General features: G+C 32.2%; 2 protein-coding genes across 2 annotated transcripts; both read right to left on the bottom strand.

Annotated features, from left to right (window-relative positions):
- Nucleotides 1-859: 859 nt before the first annotated feature.
- LOC114286006 (short-chain dehydrogenase ptmH) lies at nucleotides 860-2,100 on the bottom strand. The gene has a single exon (XM_028229092.2). It carries the CDS (start codon nucleotides 1,954-1,956, stop codon nucleotides 1,087-1,089), a length of 870 nt encoding a protein of 289 aa, XP_028084893.2. The 5' UTR covers nucleotides 1,957-2,100; the 3' UTR covers nucleotides 860-1,086.
- Nucleotides 2,101-9,218: 7,118 nt separating this feature from the next.
- LOC114263259 (Thioredoxin superfamily protein) lies at nucleotides 9,219-12,982 on the bottom strand. The gene is made up of 7 exons (XM_028203766.2): nucleotides 12,482-12,982; nucleotides 11,751-11,797; nucleotides 11,539-11,653; nucleotides 10,057-10,101; nucleotides 9,915-9,974; nucleotides 9,704-9,799; nucleotides 9,219-9,596 (listed from the first exon to the last, which is right to left on the bottom strand). The coding sequence occupies exons 1-7, from the start codon at nucleotides 12,758-12,760 to the stop codon at nucleotides 9,477-9,479; spliced, it is 762 nt and encodes a 253-aa protein (XP_028059567.2). The 5' UTR covers nucleotides 12,761-12,982; the 3' UTR covers nucleotides 9,219-9,476.
- Nucleotides 12,983-19,396: the final 6,414 nt, after the last annotated feature.

Below are 19,396 nucleotides of genomic sequence, written 5' to 3'. Positions count from 1 at the left end.
GTAGATTTTAGTGATGAATTACAATTTTTTTGGGATTAGAATTTTAGTTCAAAAGTAAAACTTTTTGATTTGTTCTTAAAAAGTGTATTTATTAGTGATATTTTATTAATTTTGTCGCTGTTTTTTTTTTTTAAAAAAATCGAAACGACTTTTTAACGATAACTTTTTGCGATGACGTGATTCTCAAGTATTTTTGGTAACAAAAGTTTCACTTTTTGAGGATAAAAAATTGGTTCCTAAAACATTTATATGTTGTAGTGACAAAACTTTTATACAAAAATTTGTGATCTTTTGTTCTGGTTTCATTTTCATTATAATTTATAATTTCAACAAAGCTACTGTCACGTAATTCTTGACTCAATTTTTTGTAAATTATTTCTAAATATATGACATTTCATAAGTGATTTAGTTGGCTCAAATGTCTTTACCAGACTAGGACCATTATGCCCTTCTAGAAATAGGACACCACCGGAGAGACTAGTTAACCAAGAGTCACAGAGAAAACAAAGTAGAACAATGGTTTAATTTTATGTCATAATTGCATTGAAAATATATGTATGAATAGTGGGATCGAGTAAATCAAGATTGAGAATCCTCTATCCCACCCTCCCTTCTCTCTTTGTCCTAAACACTCTCATTGGATCTGACTTTGATCTTACAATAATGGAGTTTGAAATAAAGATAAACGAAAATAAGATCGAAGATTCAGTTTTCTAAACCCAAGAATAGGGAATATGGGATAGAGAACATAAATTTTGAAAAAAGAGAATCACGTGCAACCGAAAGTATTTTGTATCCAAATGTTTGGTAGAACCCTGCAAATGTTCATGAAACAAGGTTTAAATACATATTTATGCTGGGTGCTAAAGTGAAAGATGTCTTCGAACCCTTTTTCTTTCCTTTATATATATATATATATATATATTTTGATTATATGGGTAACAAGGACAATGTGTACCTAAACTTGTTACACATTAAATGGTTACAAAAAAGACATAAAATCCCAAACCAACCAAACAAATTATTAGGGATATGATGATCTTCATAAGAAGACATACTAGTACAGACACAATCCCAAGTATAGCCTTAAACCTTCTTGTTCAGGCCAAATCGATTCGTGAAGAACTGATCTCTCACCCAAAGAGGAGACCATGAAAGTACAGCAAACAAACCAGTCATGTGACCAAACACAATCTGCTTAGGCGGTCTTGGACTCAATACTTTCTTCGCAACATGTCTAGCAAAAATCGTAGCATCGGTCGCTTTGCCACCTTGGGAAGCGCCAGCACGCTCGGCAATCGCTTCTTTATACTCCCCGTAAAGTTTCCAGTCACAATTTGCCAACTTCTCCATATTATGACTTCCTAAACTCGATTTCACCGCCCCTGGCACCACTAGCGCCACGTTAATCCCAAATGGCTTTAATTCGAGGCGCAACGTGTTTGTCATGGAGTGGACAGCGGCCTTACTAGCACAGTAAGACCCAGCCCAAGGTGTCGACACATTCCCAACAACACTTCCCACATTAACTATCATTCCACTACGTTGCGAGGCCATGTGAGGCACGACTTGTTGGACCAGCCTTAGCCCGCCCAATGTGTTGATTTCATAAGCCTTTTTAACCTCATCTAACGAGAGCTCGGCCAGTGGTCCTGTGCTTCCTATCCCAGCATTGTTGATTAACACATCGATTCGGCCACACTTGGATATGATTTTTTGGGTAGCTGAGGCTACGCTTTGGTCGGATGTGACATCGAGCTCAAGCGTGTCAATGTTTTGAGATGAGAGGTCGGTCATGTCATTGAGGCGATGAGGGATGTCGGATGCAAAGACATGGCAGTTTTGCTCAGCAAAGGCTTTGCAGTACTCGTAGCCAATGCCACCCTTGCCGCAGCCAGTGATTAGAACTACCTTACGATTATTTTCCATGTTAGTTAAAGCGTTGTGTTGAGTCATAAGCTTGCCATGCTTATAAAAGAAGAGATTAATTGTGAGAATACCTTGGTTTATCCGCCATTAGATTTCTTGTTTATGATTTTATTAGGCATAGAATTGAGAATTAAGAATATGCTTCAAAGCATATGCTTGTGAGATTCAAGATTGGACGGCCTAGTTGAGACTACTTCACATCTTGCTTTTGGCTACATCTAGGAATCCCAAATTGCATCATTTTTTTTAAAAAAAAAAAAAAAAAAAAAACCCTATATATATATGCACTTTTAACAGCACAATTAAAATTTCTAAAATAAAAAATAAAAGACAATTATATATAAATTTATGTAATTGTGAATGTATGTAATTAGGGACAGACTTCTTAATAAGAGATGATTCTAACTGAAAAAGTCATACACGTGATGATCTTATAATATCTCATTTTAGGAATATACTATTCTCTTACAAATTTTTTATTAGAATGAGATTGCAATGCCACTCAGCAAATGTTACATTCCATAAACTGTTACAGTGGTTTTTTATTGTTTATTAAACTATCCAAAATTACTAGTCAATTTTTCTCAATCATTAAACTATCTAAAAATTTAAATATGAAATTGCAAATGTATTGTGTTTGTACCAATCACTAATTGTCTAAAATGATAAGTCTCAATTCAACTATATTATATATATATATATATATATATATATATAATATTCATTATTATATCATTATCCCTCATTTTATGAAGATGAAAACTTTCTTCATTGCACAATTACCCATTCAGTATTGGACTAGAGAAACATTTTGAAGTTCAACTCAATGGAAGAATAAGTTAAACGAAATCTGAGTACCAAAACTACTATGGTCAACTACCATGGTAATATAGGGCAGCAAGGATACAAGATTCCTTATCTCTAAATTTTTCATCTACTTATTTTAATATATATTTTATTAGATAATAATAATATAATGAGAATATGAATTTCAAAACACAATCTTATTTATAATTAAAAGTGCATTGAAAGAGCAGACTATAGAGGAATAAAGGATTCCTTATCAGTAGCAAGGATATGGAAAGACATTTAAAATTGATTATCATGAAAAACCTTAGAAAGCCTAATTGCACATCAAATTTTCACAAATGAGACACAGGAGACAATTGGATTGGATGATGTCCAATACAGTCCCATTGGTTGGAGAAATATGACAACAAAGGATATAATGAGACCTGGTTTATTCACCCAAAAAAAAAAGAGACCTGGTTCACCAAAATGAGGAAGCATAAAAAACACAGGTAAAATCAACAAAACAGTAGTGGTGTAATGGTTGATGATGAGTCATGTGAAGTAGTAATACAATTCATTAGTCACTATTGTTCAGAAGTGTAAGGCAAAGCAAGTGAATTCAACACTCTTCAACGTATATATTAATAAGAAGCCAGTTTCAAAACTGACGAAATAAATGCAAAACAAAAATAAATAAAAAAATTGTACTTAAAATGTAGGGGTAGGATTGGTATTTCACTTAGGGATGGGAGCACAAAGTCCAAACAAAATCTAAAACAAGATCACAGCAACAGGAAACAGTTGTCAAACAGAAAAATAGGATATTAGGGACAGCAACCCCAACTGAGAGCGACCATAGAAACTCTGTATGCCCTACTGTAATGCATGAGATGAGAGTGCAAAAGGTCTTTCATCTCCTTACCCTTTTCACATACACAAGTAATAGAGAGAGAGAGAGAGAGAGAGAGAGAGTATGAAAAACAAGTCTAAGGTCAAGTTTGGAAAGACTAGATAAGTGTACTTTTTGACTTTTCTTGTATTATGTGTAGAAAAAGTAGAGAGGAGATGTTGATTGATGTGATCCAAAAAAGATAAAAATATGAAATAAGTGTACTTTTTTAGTTTAGCCAAACTTGACCTAAATCGAGAGAGCTTGTCCTCAGGAGACTTATTAATCACTTGTATTAATTAGATTTATTTATTTATAAATTTTGATTAATAAAATTTATTTATAAAAACTATAAAGATTGATAAATCAATAAAACGTAGGCCTCGTTTGGCAACTTTCTATTTTAGTTAAAAAGTTAAAAAATCACTATAAATTGTCACATCACTCTTTTTACTTTTCTGAATATTTTTTCGTAAAAAATTAAAAAATTACTAAAATAATCTGTTCATAAATTTAACAAATAAGATGTATCGATAATTTACCCTGGTTCTTAAACTTCGTTTGGCAAGTGACTTTTTTAACGACAAAAATCAAAAATTCATTAAAAAAATTAAAAAATTAACTATCTATACCAAAAAGTCAAAAATTCTATTTTTTTTTTCCACTTTTTACACATCTTTTTATAAAAAATTAAAAAATTAACCTAAACATATTAATTTTTTTTTATCATATTTTAATTAAAAAATCAAAAAAAATATTAGAAAAACTTGTTATCGCCTTAGTACTCGCCACCATTAAAGTGAGCCTCACATTAAAACTCTTTGGGGGTGTTTGTTTCACCTTTTCAGAGTCAACTTATGCCTTTTAGTTTTAAAAAAGTTATTTTGAACTGTTTGGTTAAACTTATTTCAAACAACTTCTGATTCTAACAGCTTATTTTAACTCAAAAAAGTTGATTCTGAGAAGCTGCTCACCCCTTGCTTCTGATTATCAGTTTCTGCTGTGGACATATTAATTTATGGTTATACTCTTAAATTTTTTTATTTTTTATTTTTTTTAAAATAGAAAAAGACTCAAATGGACTATAGATTATTATTATTATTTTTTATGAGAAATGTAGACAAACAAAAAATAAAAATTAATTAAAAAAGTTATTTTACAGCTTATTTAACAAACACTACTCAGCAACTTAAATTTATAATCCAACAAGTACACCAAACAGATTAATAATTTCTGATTAAAATCATAATTTATAATCTATTAAGTTATAATTTATCGACTGTTTTAACAGTTATCAAACGGGGCCTTCCTTTGCCAATTTTCTGCTTCCTAACCTCACTCTCTTTAATCTCCCCCTCTCTCTCTCTCTCTCTCTCTCTCTCACATGTCATGATCTGAGGTTTGTGTGTCATGTCATATTCACCTAAGATTCTTCCTCCTTATCTCCCTACACCTACTTTGTTTAAAGCTATATTTTGCAATTTTTTCCCCTGCTCATCTATGGGACTTTCTTAGACCATCTCTAAAGTTTCATTAAATTTAGCATTAAATTTAAAATTTAGTAAAAGAAATATTTTTTAAACCTCCAACGGTTTCACCAAATTAATATTAAATCGAGAATTCACTAAACGTTTCACTAAAGTGAGAACAGGCTTCGTATTTCACTAAAACACTGTGTATGACCGTTGGGAGAGACCAATCGGTTGACCGGTCAGTTGACCAACCGGTCGACCACCAAAAGGTTCAAACAATTCCAAAAAAAAGTTCAAACAATTACAAAAAAAAAAAAAAATTTACCTTACCGATCGACCAGCAAGTCAACCGGCTGGTCAACCAACCGGTCGACCACTAAAAGGTTCAAAAAGTTTCAAAAAAAAAAAAATCCAAAAAAAAATGCTTAACCGGTAGACCAACCGGTTGTCCCGGCACAGATTTGATAAAAATTTGATGAAAATCAACCATTAGAGCACTCGGTGTCAGATTAAGAAAAAAACCATTCTTTTACTCAAATTTAATAAAAATTTTGATAAATCGTTGGAGATGCTGTTATTAATGCCTATATCATAAAAATAAAATTAAAAAAAAAAAAACACTCATCTTCATAACTAGATGGTCATCAGTCAGGAGAGAAGTTAGCAGAATCCACAACTTCTTTAACAATTGGGAAAAATTATTAAATATATATCATTGAAAATTATCCACGTAACATCACCTGCCAAATGAATTGGGATCCTCCCCTTGAGCCCCCTCCTTCATTTCCTCTTTGCAAGGGCCTTCGGGTCTACTTTGAGGCCCAGTTTTGATAATTCGAACCGTTCATATTTTTAGATTTATTCATTATATTATACCTGTAAAAAATCAAGTTGATCGAATATCATAAAGTATGTGTTCGGAAAACTGATTATTAAAAAATAGTTTGTAGTCCCAATTTTCTGAACGCATACTTTCTGTTATCCGATCAACTTGATTTTTTACAGGTATAATATACTGAATAAATCTAAAAATATGAACGGTTCGGATTATCAAAACTGGGCCTCAAAGTGGACCCGAAGACCCCTGCAAGGAGGGAATGAAGGAGGGGGCTCAAGGAGGGAATCTGGACTCGTGCCAAATACCCTACAACGTAAGGAACCCAAAAATATGCTCACTGATTGGACATTGAGAGACTAGAGAAAAGGATTGGTCTATGAAAAACTATGCCGAAAAGTGCCAAAAAAAAATAATTTAGCTTGCTTATTTTCATTTTTTAAAAAATATTTTTCAAAAAATTTTATTTTCTTATTTTTCATGTTTTTTTGTTTTTACTGAATTTTTTTAATATTTTAAGCAATTTTTTTACTTTATAGACACACCTAACATAAATACACCTAAAAAGTAAAAAAATTATTAAAAAAATCGTTTAAAATTTTACTAAATACCAAAAATATAAGAATTCAGTACATTCTTTATATTTTTATATATTTATTAATTTTTTAAAATATTTTTTCACAAATTTTTTACTTTTTAGATACATCTAACTAAGATGCATCTAAAAAAGTAAAAAAAATGTTTAAAATTTAAAAAATATTCACTAAAAACAAAAGAATACGAAAATAAATAAAAAAAGTCAATTTTTAAAAAACTTAATCCAGAAAACTCAAACCAAACACACTGATTAGAATTTGAAAGATTTGAATCAAAAAATTATCTTCCACCACAAAATAAATAAATAAATAAATTGACACCATATATTTAAATTTGGGACATTTTTCTAAATACTTTTTTGACTACATATATGACACTTCTGAATGCCAATGTACATATACTTATTTTCTCCTATATATCTAGTAATGTAGAAGAAAGGAAGGCGACTACTTTGGGTCCCGTTTCTTTGAAGAGTTAGAAGGGTGATTGAGATTGGGAGTGAGGTAAGACCTATTAATATTGTATTTGTTTTGAGAGATGGGGAGATGATTGATAGTGAGCTCCGAATTAAGATGGGTCTCCCCGAGGGGATTCAGATGGGCCTCAAGGACTTGGTATTAGAAAAATAGTACGGCGGACTAAAATTTTTTTATTTCTATTTTATTTTTTACACGTCGAGCATTTGTTTTTAACATTAATATTTAATTTTTTATTTTTTTTGTTAAGTAAAAATCATTATTTTATTTGTTTTATTTTTTTCTAGAATTTTTTTTTTTAAATTTTTTTTACATGTTGGGCATTTTTAAAAAAATTAATGTTTAATGTTTTTGTATTTTTTTAATTTATTTTATTATTTTATATTTTTTTATATAAAAATAATTTAACAATTCCTATACTAACAACTATCATTAAAACAAATATAATTTTACTTAATCTTCTCCATTCTACTTCTGAAAACAAACGGGACTTCGTGTTTTCATAGCCTTGGATAAAGAAAACCTCCGAGAAATAGCACCTAAACCTAAAGCTAAAGCAAGCAAAACTGTCAAACCCTATTCTAACTTGTTAAACCTTTCCAGAGCAATCACCAAAATATCCACATTCCTAGGACCCTTGTTATTGTCTCAAAGAAAAAATTCTGATAAAAGAAAACATTGAATTGAATACATATATATATATATATATATATCTGCAAAGCAGTTGTGGTGGTGGGGTTGCTTTCAAAGAAGAATCCAAACCCCTAAACCCACCTACCTTGTATACAAGGTGCCATTCATGTCTGCTACAATGGCCCTGGAAATGTGGGTTTCGTTTGCCATCTACTTTTGCTTTCTCTTTCACAGCACAAAGGAATTAATCCTACCAAAAATAAATATGTTTGTTTATGACACTAGAATTTTTTTTTTTTTTTTTTTTTTTTTCCAGTGTTTTTAACCTCATTTCAGGAGCACAAACTGAGAATTTTATGAGATCACCTTTTAACCTTGTATATTAGGCGAATTAAGAGATTAAAACTCAAATTTAAGACTTTTTGGATAAAATTTAAATAACTTAAACACACCTAAGGTATATATTGGAAATAGTTTTTGAGGGGGGAACAAGACACATTTGACTTGGAATGTATTGAAATTGACAGCCACCAAGATGATTTAACTCCATGACATGGTAGACAGCTAAAGCATGTCTTGTATTTCACCTAAAAGGTGGATGTGCCGGGCCAAGAACTTCTTAATTGAAGAGAGACTATAGCAAGATTGAATAAATAGAGTCTGGGTTCTAATGACCGATTAATTTGAGAGGTAAATTTCACCGTTTACTAATGGGAAACTCAATCAAAGTCCGGAGTCCCAAACGATTAGGAGGTTTTGAATTTGAGACAATGAAAGGAACATATCCCAGGCCCCAAGCCCTAACACTTACACTATGTAGTGTTACTAAGCAATAATAAATTATAAATGAAATGGAATAGACATATTTTGTTTTTCACTCACTCAACTATATAGTTATCATTATCACAATATGAAATATTTTTATTGATTGATAATATGATCACGTGATACTACCGTTTATCCATCATTTATTCAACACGATGGATATAAACCTATGGTTAGTGTACGGTAAGAATGTCATTTCAAGCGCTTTTCATTGGGGCTAATTTAAGGGAATTTCTAAATGCACTCACTTGATTTCTTTGCACACTACTACTACACATATTGTAAACCTTGTATGTACATATTAATTGATAGTTAAGTCCTAACGGAACTTGGGTCACTGCAGAAACTAAAATTTTTAGTAAGGTATATGGTGGTCTTCAAGCTTTATCATGTAGTACTTCAATTTGAATGCGTTTAGGTCATATTGTAGGATTCATTATTTAATGTTAATAGTTTGAAAGACATGTGAGGTGGCAAATAATGATGGGCCAGCCATATTATCTATGCTTAATCAACAAACCCAATTGTATGATCAAGCAGGGTGTCAATTTTTATGGTGTCATTGAGAGCCTTCAAGGTACATAAACCCTCGGTGCTTCAGGTTGTGCAGAACCTTAAATTCAATACCAAATGCTCAAATTTAACAAGAAAATTAGCTCCTTTGGTATTTGCCACGATGAACCAACATGCTACATGGCAATGCCATTTTATCCATATTCCATGGAGAGTTTGTCAGGAGCAGTTTGTACCATCTCAGGAATGAGAGCACATACATCAACTGACTTCATTCATTTGTAGGAAAATGAATTTGTTACATTGATTTGTACAATGCAACGATACCCTTATTCACAACAGCAAGCACACTATTTGATTACCTATGCAGATACAACCACATGATATACTACAATATATGAGCACAAGTCAGTTGATCACCTTGATACATTTAGCAAATTCCAGAGAAGCTATGTATGCCAATCAGGTATGGAGGTTACATATCACCTTTAACATCCAAAAATTTAAGCATAGGTTCAAGCAACCGAAGCTTTGCGGCAGATATTGAAGATATCGTCTAAAGGGGCATGATCACCAGTTCCCTCGTCTTTCCTTGCATACAACAATTGCTTCCCTTTAAAGACCAACATGCCTCCCTATAGCAAATAGAAACAAAACTAAGTAGCGAGTTCGTGTAACCCTAGTCAAACACGTATGAACGAGTGGGCGTGGATTTAAGAATACAAGGGAGGCAAGATTAAACCTGTTGTAAGACACTGCTCCTGTCATCCGGAGTTGCTTCAATTGTATAGTTCTTTAGAGCTTTTTGAATATTCTCAAATCTTGAGAACACTTTAGCCTGACATATCAAAGCCAATGCACAAAAAATTTGCGTGTCATGAGTGCAATGCAAAAAATCCATTTCTTAATGCCAACCAGAGAGCTTGTGTCCAAAACGGGAAGAGGAGATTTACACTGGCTGGGTTAAAAAATGTCCGTCCGATACCATAGTACAAGCCCAAGACATCATATGCCTGAGATGAAAAAACAATGTCATAAACTGCTGCTAAGAAGTATAGTTAACTGGGATAGTAAAAAGAGATGCACAATTTTTACCTTGCGATCAGGATCTGCATATAGGCAATCTGATGGAAACGGTAACTGGCCACACAAAATCAGAGACAAAATAATCAGCTCCAAGAATGAAGAAAATACGTGGTAACTCAATGCAAAAGGCAATGAAATTTATCCCTGCTTCAAAGAGGGAGGGAAAAGAAGAACAAAAGAAACATTTTACAAACTTCTTATGAGGTTTAAAACATGAAAACCCCATGTGCCACCAACAAGAAAAGAGATAATAGATTTTCGCTAGAAATGTTCCCTTTCGTCTGCAACTATATACTAGTAGATGACACTATCACTAGATTAGGAAAGAATTTCCTTCCTTCTCAATGTCCGGATGAACATGCATTCTTTTCGATATATTATGGCAGTAGCCTTAACCAACGAGGCCTAGCCTAGGTCATGGGTTCAATTCCCCTTGGGGGGGTTGAATTGAGGGAGTGCAAGCACTTAGGTGCTTTGCCAAGGATGGGGAGATTTTCTTCCATAGGTGCTAATCTAACAACTAACATTTGCCGATCAAAAAATAAATAAAAATGACAGTAGCCTTATAAGGACAAACCTGTGAATGCAGAAGATTGTGTTGAAAACCCTTTTTTATATAATGTCTCTAATCTTGAAAACATAGCAACTGCACTGAGGGCTCCACACTGTTATATAACCATATATAGTTCTCACAAGGTTTTTTCATTCATTCAAATATTTCATGACAGCACTTTGCATCCTAAATCCCAAGATATTTAACAGTCATTACAATTTGATTTATTACAATCAGCCTGTACTGACAGAACACCAAAAGCAGGACAGCATACAAATTATGCAACTTGGGTGAGTCTTAAAATACAAATCCAAGCAATGAAAGTATTGGATCAACTGAGGGAAAAAAATACAAAATAGAGGGCTCACCAGCTTTCCCTTTGGAGATTTTTTATTATCATTTTCTCACAAAATGTACATAGAATATGCTTAAACCAAACAAACAAAACAGAGAGAGAGAGAGAGAGAGAGAGTACAAATATAAGTGACAGTAATTTGAATAAATCAAAATTTATGTCTGCAGGTTCAACACTTATTGCCAACTCTAAGACACTGCAAATCCCAATCTTAGTAACTATCTTTTGGTAGAATGTAAGATAACCTAATGTGATCAAAAGGGTTTTCATTTCAAGGACTTCAAGCATCCTAGATCTAACACTAAACTTTCTCCAAAAAAGATGCACCGCAACAAATATACTGATATCAACCATTTCCTAATTTAAGAAAAGGGCCATATGCATTCTTAAAAGTTTAGAAAACAATTTTTTCATTACAATATCAATAAAGCATCCACTAAAAAGTAAGCAAACAACAAAAGAACTACAAAGGATATAATGTTGTCCAGAATAGTCATAACCACAAAAAAAAATTCCATCAAATAGTTACATAAGCATCCCCCCAAAAGTATTAGTGTACAAACAGAGATGAAAAAGGAATTACCCGCTCGGCAAGAATACGAGCTTTGTTAGGAGTACCAACACCAACAGCAATTAGCTTCACACCAGCTGAGTCAAATCTTGGTTTTGATTCTTTGAGAGCTGAAGCAAGTTCCCAGCTAATAAGTGCAAATCAAGGAAATAAAGGAAAGGGTAAGTTAAAATAAAATCTTGTTTTGGTGATAAAAACAATTATCCTAATATTATAGCATCTACCAGCAAATGCATCCAAAGTGCCTCAAAAGTGCAACTACAGCCATTCCCTGAAAGAAAAAGAAGCACCACTTAAATTACGAAGAGTAAATTGTGCACAATTTCCCGCACCACAGCTGCAGCATTCTGGCAGTCCAAAGAAGACAATTATGAATAAAAATTTTCGACATAAAAAAAAATAAATCAGCATTTGTTAATCATCTGTCTGATGGGACTTAAAAGAATTAGTTTGGTTTGGTTTGGTTAATCATCTATCTAGAACTATAAAATCATCAAAATTTTGTTATTCACTAAACAGGGTAAGTGTACTGAGATGGCCTGTCCACTTGGAGCCTTGTTTTATTGTCATCAACCTTCCCAAGTATCAGATGCAATATGCACTTAATTAACTAGTTGCCGGGCACATGTGATACATTTGCAAATTGCAACTTGAGTTTGGTAGCTTATAAACTCTTTATCATTGACACATAAAAAGAAAAAGGGGTCAAATTTTGACATGAATTCAAATTCGCCCACTGACGCTTGGCTGGGAAGGGATTTAAGAAGGAAAAAATTAGGTAAAATGTAATTAAAATATATTTATATTTTACATAATTCCATACAATTTTTTTCCAAATCATTCAACCAAACACCGCGTAAAAGAATAGCTTCGATACAATACGAAGTCTTAGAGCAATCATGTATACATCTATTAATACGGTGCAACGACGTTTCGATTAGTAAGAATTTAAAACCTCTTTTTGATCCCAGAGGTCCCTGAACATGACTGGTTCACCAGTCGCAGTAAAGATGGTAACTTCACCGAGAACATCAGTGATGTTGTCGCCGAATCCAGAAGTGGAAGCAGCTCTTGTGGACCGAATTTGATTCTTGGATTTTGGGGAACGGACGATGGTGATGGGGTGGGAAGGAAGGGAGAGAGGTTTAGATGGGAATAATCGGGGAGAGGACGATGTAGAAGGAGAAATAGGTTGAAGAAGAAATGGTAGGTTCTGTTGTATCATCATCGCCATTGTTGTGTACAGATTGAAGAAACCCTAGATTTTTTTCTGGAGAGAGAGAATTCCCACCTTCCGACTGCCTAATCAGTGATTTTGTGACGCGGGAGAAGTTTCTGTGACGTATTGCATTTAGGCCGCAAATGAACTAGTCGTTCATGAACCATTCGAGTCCAGCTTCTTTAAAATTCGTTTGAAGCCTGTTTATCCCGACTCGTTTATTAAATGGATGGTTTTGAATTCAATTTTTAGGCTCACTTATTTATTGGCCGAGCTTGAATAGTTTAAGGTCCTGTTTGGTAGGACTTATTTTTAGCTTATTTCAGTTTTTAACTTAATTTAAGTTATTTTGATGTGTTTGATTCAGCTTAACAATACAATTTATAACTTTTTGTAAGTCAAAAATCAACTTATTCTTTAAGTGGGGGAAGAGAAACTTAATTTACAAGTCAAAAATCAGCTTATGTTCACAGTTATAAGTTATAAGCTGTTAGGCTATAAGTTATAATCACTTTCCCACAACTCTACTAAACGGAACCTAAGCTTGATAAGACTCTCAACATAAAAATAAATAAATTAATATTTATTTTTAGTAATATACTAAATAAATTTTCGATAATCTATTTTATTTTTTACTTATATTTAGTGTCTGTGTAAATTTAAATATTTAATTAATGAAATTTATTATTAATATAAGTATTATTATATATTTTACTTATAATTTTATATTTTTCTTATATCTTAGAAAGTAAATTAATTATTTGTTTTTTATCAAGCTTGAGCTTGAACCCAAGCTCGACTTGTTTATATAATCGAGCGAGCTTGAGTTGAGTTCGAATTTAACAAATATTTGACGAGCCAAGTTTAAATTTAATTTTTGAAGCTTGATTGGAGCTCGGCTCAAGCTTGAGCTCAAATAATTCACAATAAACGTACTTGAACAATTAAAAGTTCAGGTCGGTTGGTTTTGTTTGCGCCATAGTTGCTTTGCAGCAAATTCATTTCACAATTTATTTATTTAATCCTTGAGCAACGCCCAGGTTTGTTGGGCTTAAGGCTAGGCGAGTTCCCATCCAGATCACTTTTGGGTCAAGATTTTTTAAGCCCAACACGTTTTTTAAATAGTAATAAGGGTTGGTTTGGGAAGCGGGTTGACTTTTTGACTTTTTTGATTATTTTAGCTTAGGTTAAAAAGCTTGGTTTGGGAAAGATTTTTTTGATTTTTTTGACTTTTTTTGTGAGAGAAGAGTGTAATGATTATGGGTTTGATGTAATGTTTTGTTTGTTGTGGCTAAAATAGCCTATTTTATCTTTTGTAGCTATTTTAGCCACAAACTATCTTGCCAAACAGACCCAATAAATTTTGGAAAAATTATATATAAAAAAAAACTCTCCGTGATTTGACTCTTATAATAATATAAGTTCTGAATTTTTAATTTTCTCAACATAAATTTTAAATTTTTTATTTATTTTCATTAAGTAAAATTGATCAAAAAATATATATTTTAGTCATTAAACTCAATAAAAAAAGTAATTTAGACATTTTATATAAAATTATATTAATTTTAATGACTTAAATACTATTTTTTTGGTCTATTTTACTTAATAAAAATAGATTAATGATTTAAATATAAAAACATCAAAAACTTAAGGTTTAATTTTATAAAATAATAAAAATATGATTTATTTTGTTACAAAGGTTAAATTTAGGATTTTTTTTGTAATGTTTTCATAAATATTTTAAAATAGTAATGTTGTACAAATAAAAAATTTATACATAATGATGTGACTCATTATATACCATTCGTTTCAAAATAAAATATCACTAAAAATGTATTTATTTATAATAATGACAGTATCACGTTATTGTTATGAAATTTTTTATATGAATAGAATTTTCTATTTAAAAAACTTTAGGGTGAGACATAATCTGTCCACAAAAATCTGTCCATTGTGGACAACCAAACAAATGGCCTTGAAACTTAAATCCCCACAAAAAAAGATACATAATTAATTAATTAATTTAATTAAATACCCAATTTCTGGCCTTATAAAGACTTAAATTTATAGCCCAAGTAATACTCAGAAATTTCACTCATGGAAGCCTTTTTTAGGCCCGAATTTCAGTCTTATGACATAAACATAGCACAAGGCCAGGTTACGCCTAAGGTCCAGCTCGCGCAGTAGAGCCTTGAGTTGGATAAGGACCAGAGATTTTGAAAATTGGGCCGACTCATCCATGGGCTTGGTTGGATGGAGTTGGTGAGATCGGTATGAGTCCAATCCAATAAAAATCGACCTTGCTCGTTTTTCCGGGTGAGTTACTTTTTAAACTAGCTTATCCAACAAAACTCTCTATTGTTACTATATTTTATTTAAATATTTTTTCCCTTGTTTTTTAATTTAAATTGTGAGGTTCCTTGCATTGGCTCAACTGAAATAAGCATTTTATGTATTTGAGAAAACTGCATTGAATTTCTTACATTTGGAGAGTGATTATAGCAACTCGTAGGCCACATTTGATGGTGGTATTAATTGGGGATTTTTGGTGAAAACCCCCCCTCATTGGGTCTATTTTGTGTCAAACCCACAGAATAAAACAATGACCCCAAAAGCCCCTCAATTAAAAAAATATTGTAAATTGACTGAAATGTCCTTCCATATAAGTGGAGAAATATGAAACAATTCCACCGTTTCTCTCCCCTCACTTTGTTTCATCGATTGACAACCCTCCTCTGAATATCCTCATTCGAAAACCCTAACATCGATTAAAAACCCTTTTCTGAGTCTCATTACTCTCGCTCTCTAGAGCTACTTTGTCTTTCTACCCCTGGAACGTTACAGGTTCGTCGCTTGCGCTCGAATCGAACTCCGCATTACGCTTTACTCTCTTTCTTGGACATGCATTTTGCAGGTGATTTTTTCCCCTTCTTGTTAGTTTTTCGATATTACGAAGTTCGTCTGGGTTTGTTTTCATTTTGCGAGTGGTGTATGACATTACGTTGGCATGGTATGGAATGGGATTGTAAGGCTGCTTAGGATTTTATTTATTTATTTATTTTTTTCATTGTTGCATTAGGGTGAATAGAGTTTGGGATTTTGGGTTACATTAAGGATCATCTGTTTTAAAATTTTTACCACTATCTTAAAATACTTTAAATTACTAAATCATATGAGAATGTTAGGGTTTAAAAATTTTGAAAACTAATTTAGGTATTTCAGAATGGTGTATGCAGTTTTGTTTCAATTTCGTTGCTTTGATTTCTGTAGTGTTTTGGTCCTGCAATTTCAATGCTTTCGATTTCACTTGCTTCATGAATTTTTCAGAGTAAAATTTTACTTCCAACCAGAGTAAAATTTTACTTACAATGAGAGTAAAGTTTTACTTATAAACAGAGTAAAATTTTACTTTAACTCTAGCCTTTGCTCATTACATAAATGTGCATATCAATTTGTATATATATATATATCTATATCTATTTATGTATGTGAATGTGATTGTCGTTTCGTTATTTCTCTGATTTCAGTTTGAATGTGAATTATATATGCTATTTTTAGAATTATGTTGTGTATAGTCGAAATTGAGACAAGGTTTTCTTGATTCTTGGTTCTATAAATTTTGTATGTGTTTTTGGTTTAATTCCTAAGGTATTGTTCAGAGTAAAATTTTACTTCCAATCAGAGTAAAATTTTACTTTCAATAAAAGTAAAGTTTTACTGCCAAACAGAGTAAAGCTTTACTATCTCATTACAATGCTTGTGCATTTTCTTTAGTACTTATTTGTTTTGTCACTTTGTTGTTTAAAGTAAAATATTACACTGTTGATATAGGGAAACATTTTACTGTTTTAAAATGGTTGTTACAAGAAGCAAATGTGGTGATGATGCTGATGATAATGATGATGATGATTTTGAAGTTCCACCAACGGCTATACAAAAGAAGAAAGTCCTTAAAAAAAAAAACAAAAGTAGTAAAGAAGTTCAATCCAATGCTAGTGATGATGAAGGCTGTAATGAAAGCAATCCAATGCCTTCAACAACAAAACTTTTGAAGTTGAATATTGTAGACGGAGTACGGGAGATGGAGAACTATGTGAAACAATATAGGTCAAATATTGTTTCATTGATAAACTTAATACGAGACACGAGGTTCACTGAAAGACATATTACTACCCTCGAGAGAACACATTTTGGGATGTTGTTTAAATCTTTTTGGAAGAAAGAAGATATGGTGTTAAAGAAGTTCAAGAAAGTTGATGATAATGTCATGGATGTGATCAAATCTTATGACCTTCATGCAAAGGGATTTAAGCTTGGAGAGAAAACGTGTGACATACAGGACAGTGACGTTACTTTGATTGTTGGGATAAAATCGGGAACGAAAAAAGTAAACGTCTCATATGGAAAGAAACAAGAATCAACTTTTGTGCAGAGAAGGTTTCGTAATATGTCAAGAATATCCGCAAAGAGTTTGTGAGAGACATTAAGAGATACATTGGAAGGCACGACAGTTGATGTTGAGGATATTGCCCGAATTATGTGTTTATTTGTTGTGGTAACTTTGCTATTACCAACAATTGGTATAGCAGTTGGATGGCTTTTGTTGCCTTTGTAGAAGATTTGGAAATGATGAATTCATATACATGGTCGACTGCAGTTGCATCCATGTTGACTACTTCAATCAATTCTTCATTAGGAAGTCTTGAAAATGTAACTAGATGTGTACTTCTTCTTTTGGTAAGTAAATTGAACTACTTGAAATATTATGCAATCTATCTTTAGAGAATTAACTAATTTCGATTTTTTATTTTATAGTATTGGTTATGCGAGCATACTACCCTCATTCAACCTCAAGGAAAAAATTTATGTCCAAGGCTCCTTCGATGGGACTTATTAACGTTGAGGAAAAAGCTAATGAAGAGGTCATTGCAAACACTAAAGCCCGAAGAGGTATCATTTTTTCAAACTCAGCCTTACTGGTTCACTTTGCTTAAAATTGTACTTACATAATAAAACTTACTCTTGAACAGAGTAAAAGTTTACTTAAAATTGGAGTAAAAGTTTACTTACAATTAGAGTAAACTTTTACTTTGAAACAGAGTAAAATTTTACTTACTCTTGAACAAAGTAAAAGTTTACTTACAATCAGAGTAAAATTTTACTTTGAAACAGCGTAAAATTTTACTTACTCTTGAACAGAGTAAAAGTTTACTTAAAATTAGAGTAAAAGTTTACTCACAATTAGAGTAAACTTTTACTTTGAAACAGATTAAAATTTTACTCTGGTGGTTAAAGTTTGCTTCATTGCTGACTTCTTTTCTTTTTCTATTTTTCAAATACAGGTAAATCACAATGAACTGAAGCCCATTTCCAAAGAAGAAATGGATCTCATTCACAATGATGAGGAAGAAGATGCATTGGACATGGAGGAAAATTTGGAGACTAAAGAAGATAAAGATCATGTAGTTGAAGCTTTAGGAGATGATCAACCTTTGAAAGACTTCATTGATCTTGGGAAATTAGAACGAGTTCAAAAAGAAAATAAGAGGCTAAAAAGTGAGAATATGGCATTGGTTGAAGAACTGAAGAAAATGAGAGAAACAATGCAAAAAATACAAGAGGATCAAGAGACAAAAACAAAAGAAATGATGGAAAAGATAAGCAACATAGAGAAAGAAATGGAGAAACTGAGAAAGGAGTTTGAAGTACTCGAATCTGAAAATAAACAGGTGGTTGAACAGATTGAAGAAAATGCAGTTCATGCGGCTACCCAAGCTTTTGCTTCTAAAGAAATGCCACATGCTAAAGGAGTAGAACAAGAGCAAAACTTTGGGATTCAAAGTACATTGAAAGAAACACCTATAGTCATAGAGCCATTGCAAACATCCACGGTCAAGAAAATCAAAATCAAGGCGAGAAAGAAAAAAGAGATGTTTGATTTTGAATATGAGCAAAGAAAGGCAAAGAACAAAAAAGATCACAATACAAGCAATTGAAGTGATATCAAATGAAGTGATTTGTGTTGAGAACTTGTCTTTAAGCCAACCAAAGCCAGTTGAAAGGGTTTTGTTTCCAGATAAGGCTGCAATATGCAAATTGCTTGATCAGAATGATAAGTGTCTCCAAAACAAAATTTACAATTTGGAAACCACAGAGTAAGACCATTTTAATTTTATCAAACAATAGATTTTTACTGTTATCAAACTGCAACGTGCTAATCAAACATTTTTTTTTATCATATGACTAGTGCAATCATATGGTCCAGCGCAGGAAATGGAGTATATGTTACATTGCATGATGTGGATGCAATTCTGAGAGATGGTGATACTGCAAATAATGTAAGTGGCCATACAATTTTCAATGACTAGTGTTCACTTCAATAACTAAAAATAGTTCATTTTATTAACATATATTTAATTGATTTTTGTTTTTGTAGGTCATTGACAGTTTTGTAGAAATGCTTCAGACTGAGTAACAAGCAAAGAAGCTAGAAAAAAATAAGTCATTCTTTTTCTCAAGCCTTTATTGGGTAAGCCATCAATTTTTGTTTAGTTTGAATTGATAAAATTTTACTGTGGTTTAGTATAATATTGTACTATATTTTAGAGTTAATTTTTACTATTTGGTTTGCCAAAGATTGACAACTCATAC

The sequence above is a fragment of the Camellia sinensis genome, chromosome 4 (genome assembly GCF_055761805.1).
Source record: "Camellia sinensis isolate YWXY chromosome 4, ASM5576180v1, whole genome shotgun sequence".
Taxonomy (NCBI): Eukaryota; Viridiplantae; Streptophyta; class Magnoliopsida; order Ericales; family Theaceae; genus Camellia; species Camellia sinensis.
The sequence above is the reverse complement of the archived record's forward strand: the minus strand, read 5'-3'. Positions and strand labels throughout refer to the sequence as shown.

Coding starts and splice junctions, on each gene's coding strand:
- LOC114286006 (XM_028229092.2), bottom strand. CDS start 1,956: ATGACTCAACACAACGCTTTAACTAACATGGAAAATAATCGTAAGGTA.
- LOC114263259 (XM_028203766.2), bottom strand. CDS start 12,760: ATGGCGATGATGATACAACAGAACCTACCATTTCTTCTTCAACCTATT. Junction 10,102..11,538: donor CTCGTATTCTTGCCGAGCGG/GTAATTCCTTTT, acceptor TTGTGTGGCCAG/TTACCGTTTCCATCAGATTG. Junction 9,597..9,703: donor GGAGCAGTGTCTTACAACAG/GTTTAATCTTGC, acceptor TATTTGCTATAG/GGAGGCATGTTGGTCTTTAA.